General features: G+C 37.5%; 1 protein-coding gene across 1 annotated transcript; it reads left to right on the forward strand.

Moving 5' to 3' along the window:
- The first annotated feature begins 296 nt into the window (after positions 1-296).
- CUNH14orf28 (chromosome unknown C14orf28 homolog) lies at positions 297-11703 on the forward strand. The gene is made up of 5 exons (XM_045900763.3): positions 297-436; positions 3195-3719; positions 5396-5485; positions 6908-7042; positions 9501-11703. The coding sequence occupies exons 2-5, from the start codon at positions 3196-3198 to the stop codon at positions 9682-9684; spliced, it is 933 nt and encodes a 310-aa protein (XP_045756719.1). The 5' UTR covers positions 297-436; position 3195; the 3' UTR covers positions 9685-11703.
- Positions 11704-11913: the final 210 nt, after the last annotated feature.

Below are 11913 nucleotides of genomic sequence, written 5' to 3' on the forward strand. Positions count from 1 at the left end.
CAAGGTCCCGCCCCCCGCACCTGATCTTGGCTCCCATTGGGCGAATCTGGATGCTGTATACACACCCGACACACGCACGTTTAGCAGGGGCGTCTTCGCGCCTGCGCAGCAGCACCGCCAAGCGGCTGGGTACTAGGGGCTGGGGGGAGGGGGGCGGAGGTCAGGCCGAATCTTCCTCCGTAATAAGCTACGCGTCCTGCGGTCCTGGCTCCGTGGGTCCGGTCGGATCGGGCCTGGGCGCTGGAGCTGCTGTGGCTCCCGCCGCGGCGGGTGCGATGGAGGCGGTGCCAGAGCCCAGCACTCACGCCGGGGAGGCCCAGACAGTGGACGGTGCTAGTAGATGAGGCGGCGGCGGCGGCGGCGGCACGGGCTCTCCATGAGCAAGCGGCGGCGGCGACCGGTGCGGCGGCACCGACGGTTTTCGGTCCCCGGGGAGGTACGAGAAGTCGGCTTCCTGGTGGACGGAGACTGGCCGGTGTGGGAACGCCTTCCGCGGCCTGGCCCTCCCGCGCAGCGCCCGCAGTCCCAGGCGCTTAGGGGAACACTACCTGGACGCGGGCAGGGCTGCCCAGCCGTTTCACCTGCTCCAGGCTCGGGGACCTGCCAGCCGTGCGGGGCCAGCCCTCGGTGCCAGGGCTTCGCGGGCGCGCAGGGCCGGGGGCGGGGTAGGCGTGGCCGGAGCGCGGCGGACAGAGGCGGGCGCCCACCGCGCGCCCAGCAGGTCCCTACCCCGAAGCCCCGCGCTGCTTCGAGGGGGAGCGCGTGGCCGTTTTTCAGATTATTTCGGGGTGCTGATTCGAGAGGGGGCCCTTAGGACCGCCGAGTTCTTCGGGAGTCTGGCATCCAGTGCCCAGGGCGAATGGTCTGGTCCGCACGACCAGCGTGGAGTACAGATGGTCACCCTTGGAAATGACCGCAAAAGAAGGGTGTCGTTTTGCCAAGGAAATAGAGGTCGGGGGAGTTTTTCAGGTTTATTTAAACTGGAGGGCCTGTTGAATCAGGACAATAATGCCAGCAGGCTACATCCTCCAGGGCTTGTAATACAGTGCCTAACGAAACAGCCTTTTCGACGATGTGGTGAGATCTCAAGTCAGTTTTAAGTAAAGCTCTTTGCAGCCATCTCACCACCTTTTTTACTTATTTTTGTTGTAATTTACTTTGTAACAAATCACCACCTTAATACTGAAACGATTAAGTGTCCTCTAGTTCTTCAGTCTTCTCTCCCGTCCTTTCCCTTCCCCCGGAGAAAGGCTCAAGAAGTTAGTTTCATTTTATGTATATATAAGTGCATATAAAATTGTAGTGTATTTCTCTTAAGTATAACTGTTGCTGTAGCTACCTCTTATTTGGTCATGTCTAAAAGATAATTTGAGGAAAAGTCGTGCAGAGATTTACGGCTCCTTCCCAATGCAGCATTTGGGGATCTGAGCTCAGGCTTGTGAACTTGCTACAAAGTTTCTAAAAATTAAATAGAAATAAGTGAAACCATGAAGAAAGTTATTTTCATTTTTAAAAGTATTTGAATGCTGTATGATTTTTTTAAAAATCTCCAGAAACATTAAGAAGAAACAGTTTCTGTTTGCCTAAGCCTCCAGATTTACCACGCCCTCTGATTCCTAAATGGTTGACTAGAGCCAACATGTTACCGACTATGAATAAACATCTACACTTAAGACTAAATATAGTGTTGAATATTTTAGAGGCCTCAGTCTTGCCTCAAGCCGAAAATACCGTGCGCGCGCCCGCGTTTAATATATTGTAGAACTGAATTTTTAGTCTGCTAGTATTGTAAAATCAGTTTGAATTTAATTTCTTTGAAGTGTAAAACAGGTTTTTTTTTTCTTAACTGAAGTATAGTTGACACAATGTTACATTAGTTTCAGGTGTACAACATAGTGATTCAACAACTCTATACTTTATGCCATGTGAACTTTCTTACACAAATAAAACACATAGGTCTGCAGTATTGAGTATTGGATTTATGTTGTGCTTGGGAGGATGTGTGTGGCACTTTGAAAAGATTGTCAAAATAAGACACCTCAGTCACTTTTCGCTTCCTCTCCCTCAGATGCTTTGCTTTCCTTTTTCATGAAAATATACTTTTCCATAGAAGTAACATTGAGAAACCCTGTGATGTTTTTGGTTTAGACATTTATTGTGCCAAGTAAAGCAGGGTTTTCAATTCAGTTTCATTAGGACCGCATTCTTTAACTTTTTTAAAATTTTGCTTTATATAACACACATGACACGAACATGTTTGTTATAATACCATCAATGACTAAAAACAAATCGCTTAGCTAACCTCAAAGTTAGGAGAAGGATAAATAACAGTTTAAATTGGGAGGACACCCCAGTTCATTCCCAAAACATATGAAGATGGGAATCAGATTACTTACCAAGTTCTGAGTCAGATCTTCACAGCATGGCCTCTGTAGTTCGAATTATAGAATATCCAGCATCATCCTAAATTGCAAGTGAAAATCCCAAAGTGCATAGAAATGATTTTTATATCAGCTGTGCAAACTATTCAGTTAAGTACTCTGGATTACTTTTCATATGTGGTCTTTCAAAGATAATTGGCCATTATTTTGTGGCCCAACTAAGAATTCCATTATAGCAATTTCATAAGTGGAATCATGCATATTAAAAAGGAAATGAAGTACAGCTTGTATTTTGAAGGGAGAAAGAGGTTTACATTAGGAATGCACCCAACCAAATTTAGATTGCATCTTCAAATAGCTCTGTTTTCATTTAGAATTTTTTATTTCAGGGTCTTCCTATATCAAAGATAAAATCTGCAATATAATTAGTATAAAAGTCTATCAAATGCTCATCCTGTACCCCAGAAAAGATTGTACTTCTTAATGGTCTTTCCAGAGGACATGCATATTGCCAAAAAATGGCTCAGGTTGAATTGTTTTAAATTTTTTCATTATATTGGTAGGCCTTCTGACCAAATTTAATTTGAATCTTTTTTTTTTTTTTAAGATTTTATTTTTAAGTAATCTCTATACCCAATGTGGGGCTTGAACTTAAAATCAGGAGATCAAGAGTCACATGCTCTACCAGCTGAGCCAGCCAGGCGCCCCTAATTTGAAGCTTTAGATAGCTTTGTTTTCATTTAAACATATTTCATGCATTTAATGTATGAAATCACAAATTTACATGTCCTATCTTAAACTTTTAAAATGCAGGATGAAGACACTGTTTGAAGAGATCAAAGCATCAATTAAAAATAACTATAACCAAGACCGCTCATTTTGGAGGCCTGTTCTTCCTTGGGGAGGTGTTTTTACTATCAAAGCTGGCCGCAAAGCAGTATCCTGTACACCACTATACGTTGAAATAAGACTGAAAAATACCTGCACCATAGATGGATTCTTGATGTTATTATATGTCATTCTTAATGAAAATGAAAATTTTCCCAGGGAACTCTCTCTTCATTTAGGTAGAGAGTTTATAGACTGTTTCCTTTATTTAATGGACACCTACAGTTTCACAACTGTGAAGCTACTTTGGATTTGGGACAAGATGGAAAAACAGCAATACAAATCTGAAGTTCATAAAGCTTCATTAATAATTGATTTATTTGGGAACGAGCATGATAATTTTACAAAAAATCTCGAAAATCTCATGTCTACCACGCAAGAGAGTTACTGTTCCAACTGGCGATGCCCAACTCGAGTGCAGGAAGATCAGCAACGCACAATTAATATAAAGTAAGTTGCTTTGAAGTCTGATACTTTTAGCAAAGATAATATACTTTTTAGATGAATGTTGCTATAAATAAATCAATATAGTTAAAGTATTTCCTAAAGTACAGACCCTGCGTAATTACTTAACACATAGCAACCCCACAAATGCAGGGCTATAGTAAGCCCCGTGACAAAAGTGTTACTGTTTATTAAATCCAAATATCTTGGAATTGACTTTGTAAAACCAACTGATAACTATTTCACTTGAAAAGTAATGAGTCAGTATGCAAAATGTTTTATTCTTGCTTTGAATTGCTAATATGACCGTGTAGAGAATTTTTGTGTCATAAACGTAACCTCTTAAAGAACATTTAATACTATATTAGAATGTGTCACCTCTTGAATGGATTTCTGTTGGGTTGGCTATTTCTACATGAACAAGATTGAAAGTATTCTTTCATGTACATGGCCAGGGCATAATTATAGACGGAAACCCCAAACTTGGAATCTTCATACCTGGAGAGGATATGGATAGGAGGAGCTTTTTCACTGACTAGGAAAGGTGCTCATAGCCTGCTGTGTATTTTTGGCTTTGAGAGAGAAGGCAGACCTCCAGGCTGGTAAATGATAGGGAGGAAGGCCAAACTGGCAAGCCCTAGTGGAGTGTTGGGAAACATCAGAGCCCCCAGGGGACATGAGCTGGAAAAAAGATAACTGCCAGTGGAAAAACAGGACCAAAAAACAAACCCAAACACATTGTGTCTGAAAGTGCATTTGGCCCTGTGGTCCAGAGAAGCAGCCTAATAGATACTCCCTTTTTGGAATATACATCACATACCCTAATTTACTAAATTCACATTTGTTTATAGTATATTTAGTTTAATATTGAAACATCATGCTACTTACAGAAAGCTGAAGATCTTTTATTCTTTTTAAGAATCTGCCAATTAATGTCTTTCTTGTTTCTGAAATACACTTTGTCCATTTTCCTGTATTGCTGATACGATGATGTTGAGTTTGAAATCTGTCAGGGAAAAAAGTTTCATTACTCTAAATTGTAATGGACTAAAAAGCATTTGAGAAATCTGTTCTGTTTTTTCAAAACTGGTATCAATTTGTGTATGCTCTGAAAAATATTTATGATCCTATATTAATGCTAATATTTTAAGCTTCTCAATAAAATATTTTTTTCATCATACTATATGTATATAGTATGTATCTGTATTCTCTATAACTTTTTAAGGCTTTTGCCTATATTTTAATCCTATATTTAAAACAATCTCTGAAGTATGTAGGAAGAAATTTTTTAACAAATCAGGTAACAGAAGCCAACAATGGCTATAACTTGTATTTAGTCATGTAACTAATTGGCAGCTCTCCTAATTCTGGGTCCTCCTTTCTTCCCCCAAAACCACAATCCCCTCTACTGAAACCTCTCAGAAATTTTTTAAAGTAACAACTGCATATTTCAGGATCAGTTTCCAGAAAGATTTAATGTTTCTTGGAAAACTTCATGCATTAATGTTTATTAAGTTCAACTGATTTCTATAATTATAACAAAGATGAAAAACAGAGGTTATACTTTTATAGTTGGTTTGCTAATAATGAATTGACCTGTAAAATTGGTTATCCTAATAATGTATTTAACATGTAAAATTCCAAAGTAATTCTTACATACATACTTTTTGTATTTGTTGTAGTCCTCCCCAAGAAATTCCTCATGGAAACTTGATACGACTGGCTGTGGATGAGTTATTCTGTTCCAGGATTGAACTGTGTGAAGAGAGTGGGTGAGTATATGATAGACATTTAAGATGAAAGTATTTCTGTTTTTTATAAAGAAACCTGGGGGCGCCTGGGTGGCTCAGTCATTAAGCGTCTGCCTTCGGCTCAGGTCATGATCCCGGGGTCCTGGGATCGAGCCCCGCATCGGGCTCCCTGCTCAGTGGGAAGCCTGCTTCTCCCTCTCCCTCTGCTCCTCCCCCTGCTTGTGCTCTCTCTCTCTCTCTCTCAAGTAAATAAATAAATAATCTTAAAAAAAAACAAAAAACAAAAACTCTTTAAAAAAAAAAAGAAACCTGAACAGATATGTTCTTTGATGTTAATACTTTAGGAAATAGCAACTCACAAATAATTAGGAAGCCTAATGTTTTTAAAATCTTAACACCTACGATAGTTTACTGTGCCATCTTATGCTGTGTTGTCATTATAAAATTTCACTATATAGAATATACTACATTTAATTGATGAATACAAAGCAAATGCCTTTTCTTTTTTTCCCCACTGCTGAGTAGGAACAATAAAACCTTGGTTAACCGGAACCCAGCTAATCGGACTCTCAATTAACTGGATTTTTTTCTGCATTCCTCATTTAGGAGAAAGAGGTAAATGGCAACCAAAAAAGTTAACATAGTTTAAAAAAAATTCAAAAGGGGCAGAACATACTCATCCCAGTCTCTTAACAATTTATATATCTACAGTATTGTACAATGAGAATTAAGATTTAGAAGGATGATCTTACAGCTAATTAATCACAGAAGAAGGGAAGAATAAAATACATTCAGTTAATTGTACTTAAATCCAGAAAGTGAACTAATGTATTTTAACAGCAAATACTGAAACAAAATGGTTTTCTGGTTAATACTTTAGTCAGTAATGTTTGTGAACCAAAATACTGTGCCCTGAGTATTCCGGTTAATCGAGATTTTACTGTATTTGTGGTATTCTGATTTGTGGTATTCTGATCCACATGCTTAATACGTGAGACTACTAAGAAAATAGAATTTGTTTCATCCTAGTGGCAAAAAGATGCAATTAGGGAATTTTATGCAATATAAAGAGGACTGGAAGAGTCCTACTATTTACCTCTCTGCCAGTATTATCCTTTGAAACCAGCTGAGAGAGGAAAAAAAAAATATATGGACATATAAAAGCTTTTATGTCAGTTCAAAAAACTACATATTTTGTAAGCTTAGAAAAAAAAATAGCTAGCTTTTCCTGGAGTTTTGCAAGTATTATTTCTTGTATAGAATCTCACAGCCTATAAACTTCTAGGCATAGATATATAAAATACTAATATAGCCACAACATTACCGACACCTAAAATAGATAATTATACTTATTATGAAATTAAGTAATAAAGACAACCCAGAAGTGATAAAAGGTAATTTTGTTTAAAGTGTGATAAAGTTCATGCCTATTTTCAATTTTAGGTGTGGTGGCTTAAGAGAATTTTCCCAGCGAGTTTTCTGCCATGGGGCACCCCCTTTTGTTGTCTTAAATATGCAGCATTGGAAATCTGAAGATCTGGCATATGTACCATATTACTTGGATTTATCTGATCACAAGTAGGTGTTTTTTGTGTGTGTTTTATAAAACTAATGAAAAGTAAATTTATTTTCTATTTTTCTGCTATTCTATCATGACTGTGACTAGCCCTTAAGGAAATATTGTTGAAAATATCATAGTTATCTATAATTATGTATATTCTGAATAAGATTAGAATCTACTACAGGGGGTTAGTCATTGGCAATGTGCATGGTAGTTGGACTATGGGATAGACAGAATTGAGTTCAAATCCCAGCCCCACCTTTTACAAGCAATGTAATGTTGGGCCCTAACTTAACCAGCTTACACATCAGTTCTTATTCTATGGAACAGAGATGACAGTACCTATCTGGTACATTATTGTGAGATTTAATGAGATAACACATGTAAAGTGTTTAGGCTAGTACCTGACACGTAGTAAATAGTAATGACTGGCTATTACTTGTATTTCAAGTCAAAGTAGTGTATAGTAGAAGGTCATTGTTTAAACAAAAAATGTTACTTTCAGCATTATAGATAAAAATGTATGCATACAAGTTCGGACATACAGGGTCTTTTAACTTTTTGCCTTTAAAAGGTTTTCTCTTATTTAATAGAATGATACAAATTATGAGTTAACTTGTTAAAATGTTTTTCAGAACACTTAAATTATATCAATTTTTTTAAATTCTTAAATATTTTACTCCAAATTATCAGTTATAGTATGTGCTTTTTACAGACATATCTTTTTTAGGTACTAGAATGCAAACAATATCAATATTTTTATTCCTTAATTAAAAATTTAAGGGGCATCTGGGTGGCTCAGTTGGTTAAGCGTTCGACTCTTTTTTTTTTTTATTCTTATGTTAATCCCCATACATTACATCATTAGTTTTAGATGAAGTGTTCCATGATTCATGGTTTGTGTATAACACCCAGTGCTCCATTCAATACATGCCCTCCTCAATACCCACCACCAGGCTAACCCATCCTCCCACCCCACTCCCCTCTAGAACCCTCAGTTTGTTTTTCAGAGTCCATCGTCTCTCGTGGTTCGTCTACCCATCCGATTCCCCCCGCTTCATTCTTCCCCTCCCGCTACCTTCTTCTTCTTCTTCTTTTTTTTTTTCTTAACATATATTGCATTATTTGTTTCAGAGGTACAGATCTGAGATTCAACAGTCTTGCACAATTCACAGCGCTTACCAGAGCACATACCCTCCCCAGTGTCTATCACCCAGTCACCCCCTCCCTCCCACCCCACCCCCCACTCCAGCAACCCTCATTTTGTTTCCTAAGATTAAGAATTCCTCATATCAGTGAGGTCATATGATACATGTCTTTCTCTGTTTGACTAATTTCGCTCAACATAATACCCTCCAGTTCCATCCACGTCGTTGCAAATGGCAAGATCTCATTCCTTTTGATGGCTGCATAATATTCCATTGTATATATATACCACATCTTCTTTATCCATTCATCTGTCGATGGACATCTTGGCTCTTTCCACAGTTTGGCTATTGTGGACATTGCTGCTATAAACACTGGGGCGCACGTACCCTTTCGGATCCCTACTTTTGTATCTTTGGGGTAAATACCCAGTAGTGCAATTGCTGGATCATATGGTAGCTCTATTTTCAACTTTTTGAGGAACCTCCATACTGTTTTCCAGAGTGGCTGCACCAGCTTGCATTCCCACCAACAGTGTAAGAGGGTTCCCCTTTCTCCGCATCCCCGCCAACATCTGTCGTTTCCTGACTTGTTAATTTTAGCCATTCTGACTGGTGTGAGGTGGTATCTCATTGAGGTTTTGATTTGGATTTCCCTGATGCCGAGCGATATTGAGCACTTTTTCATGTGTCTGTTGGCCATTTGGATGTCTTCTTTGGAAAAATGTCTGTTCATGTCTTCTGCCCATTTCTTGATTGGATTCTTTGTTCTTTGGGTGTTGAGTTTGATGAGTTCTTTATAGATTTTGGATACTAGCCCTTTATCTGATATGTCATTTGCAAATATCTTCTCCCATTCTGTCGGTTGTCTTTTGGTTTTGTTGACTGTTTCCTTTGCTGTGCAAAAGCTTTTTATCTTGATGAAGTCCCAATAGTTCATTTTTGCCCTTGCTTCCCTTGCCTTTGGCGATGTTTCTAGGAAGAAGTTGCTTCAGCTGAGGTCAAAGAGGTTGCTGCCTGTGTTCTCCTTTAGGATTTTGATGGACTCCTGTCTCACATTGAGGTCTTTCAACCATTTGGAGTCTATTTTTGTGTGTGGTGTAAGGAAATGGTCCAGTTTCATTCTTCTGCATGTGGCTATCCAATTTTCCCATAAGCGTTCTACTCTTAATCTCAGCTCAGGTCTTGATCTCAGGGTTGTTAGTTCGAGCCCCGTGTTGGGCTCCACACTGGGTGTGAAGCCTACTTAAAACAACAACAACAACAACTTAAGGAATGTTTAAATATAAAGTTTTGTCTTTTTTGCTACACTTTGTCATTTAATTTGCAGGTATTTGTTGGAAGGTGCCACATTATTTAACAAAGAGGAACATCATTATTCTGCAGCCTTCCAAATTGATGGACATTGGATGCACTACGATGGCCTCAGAAATGTGAATTTAATTTTGTTAAATAAACCCCCAGAGTTTCTCCTCTTGTCATCATTGGTTTATATTCGAGCAACAGAGAAATAAATATAGACTGATGCTACATTAAATTGTTTTCCCTCCTGCCCATGCTCCCCCAGATGAAGGGCTTTTATTTTGTATATACTTGGTATCCAAGGAAATAGTTGAACTATACTAGTTTCAGAGGTGTATTTTCCAGTGTTTAGCCCCAGGTAAATATTATATATAGACAATCTATGCAAAAATGTTTATATTTCTTTTTTCTATGTTCTGGGTTATTTTTATACAAGCGTACTTTTATGTTGAAATAAAATATATCTTGTAGCCTTTGTATTTTTTATTTATATGTACTCAAAAGATTTTACAGTTCTGTCTCCTTGAAACCAAGAAAATACTTCATCATTTGAATTCTCAGTTTTTCTTTTTGGGTATTCAAATAAAACCGGGGTACAAGTCAGTATTTCAGTTTATATAAATTTAACAGTTCAAAATGTATCTGACTATATTTTTTGCCCTACCTCACTAAAATCCAAAGTGCACTGTTGGATCTAGTATGGATTTGAATGTAGAACTTATAGATGGCTTAATCTTTTTTACTTGTTGATTTGCCTAGTTTCCCTGCAGCAGTTTTTAAAAATACTTTGGTGAGAATGTTTTTCTGACCTTGAATTATTTCTTTATAATGGCAAATTACTTTAACCACTTGCTCTAAAGTATTATAAACCTGCCAGCAGATTTTAAGTGTTAACTTGCAAGCTTAATTAAAGTTATTGTTACAAATAAATTATATAACTAATCTAACATAATTTAATGGAAATTTTCTAATAAAAATCTATTCTGAAGATAAGACAACTATAAATAAATATCAGGCAACTGGATGCTTACTAATGCTGGATTAACAATAGAAATGTACTTTAAATATATATTTAAGAGAAAACGGTACCTGGAATATTTTTTTCCTCTTAAGTCATATTGGCACAGAGAAAAAAGAAGTACCTAAATTTTTGGAGTAACAAACTGCTGGCTTCCTTGTAAGTAGTAAACTGATAGCATGAGGGTTTGATTTGCAATATAAATCACTAGAATTTTATAGTTATCAGAAATTGTTTTCAAAACCCTAAGATTTTCGTTCCTTTTGCAATTTCAAGGAAAAAAATTAAGTAATCTCCTCAAGGGAAAATACTTTTTGCAATTTACCAACATTTACTTTATTGTTTAATTTCAGTAAACAGTCCATCTTAGGTTTTGGGTTGGGACTGCGTGCAGTATACTTGGAGATTTCTGTGTGACAACCCAGTTCACTGCCATATACCAAATTGGTAAGATTTAATTCAGTAAATTAAATCTTACACTGGCTTGGTGCCATGTTGAAATAACTTACAAAAGAATGAATAAATGTGAGTATAACATAGCTGAGAATGCCTCACTTTGAGCGAATACTGTGAAAATTGCATCTTGCATAAGATAAAAAATAGTGATTTATTTTACAAAAAAATTACCCCAGAGTTTATTTAAATAGTCCCCCACATGTATTTACATAGGATTGATTTACAGTGAATTTTTATGTGGACATCTTATTGCATGAATCAAAGTATACAAAAACACAACTATTAGCATATATATAAGTGGTTCGTTAGCATAATTATTCCTAATGCAGATTATTCTTTTAAGAATTGCACTTTATTTGGAATAACACTAGTTTATCACAAAACAATGACTTACCTACCTCACAGGGTTGTTGTGAGGATTAAGATGTTTGTTAAAATCTTGACTACCTTGAACATGCTAATAAAAAATATATTTTTTTCTACCTCTTTCATATATAGGCAAGTCTCCCAGATTCTCTGTTACTAATAAACTTTTTAGATCTTTTCTTTTAAATTATTTATTTGGGCAGTTGCTCCTATCAGTAATGGACTTAACGTATAATAGAATTTAAGTATGCCTTCTGGACCCCAAGATGGTTGGATTTTAAGGATAATAGGTAGTTTATTGTTACAGTAGTGGTTGGTTGGTAGATAGAAGCAATTTCCCCTGCTGACCAAATAGTGGGTAGAAAAGGGGTGAAAAATAGATTATCTGCAGGATATGAAGATGAGGGTATGGAAAATTATTTACAACCTTAAACACCCTTAGAAAAATTGGAATACTGGGGTGGGGGAGGGGGGAAGCAGTGAAAGATATGACAAAATAATAAAAAAAAAATTTTTTTAGATTTTTATTTATTTGAGAGAGAAAGCACGAGCCAGAGGAGGAGCAGAGGGGGAGGGAGAAGCAGGGAGTCTGATGTGGGGC

Source organism: Mirounga angustirostris, unplaced genomic scaffold, assembly GCF_029215605.1.
Source record: "Mirounga angustirostris isolate CCGP_5_RB_7025 unplaced genomic scaffold, mMirAng1.0.hap1 SCAF_9, whole genome shotgun sequence".
Lineage (NCBI taxonomy): Eukaryota > Metazoa > Chordata > Mammalia > Carnivora > Phocidae > Mirounga > Mirounga angustirostris.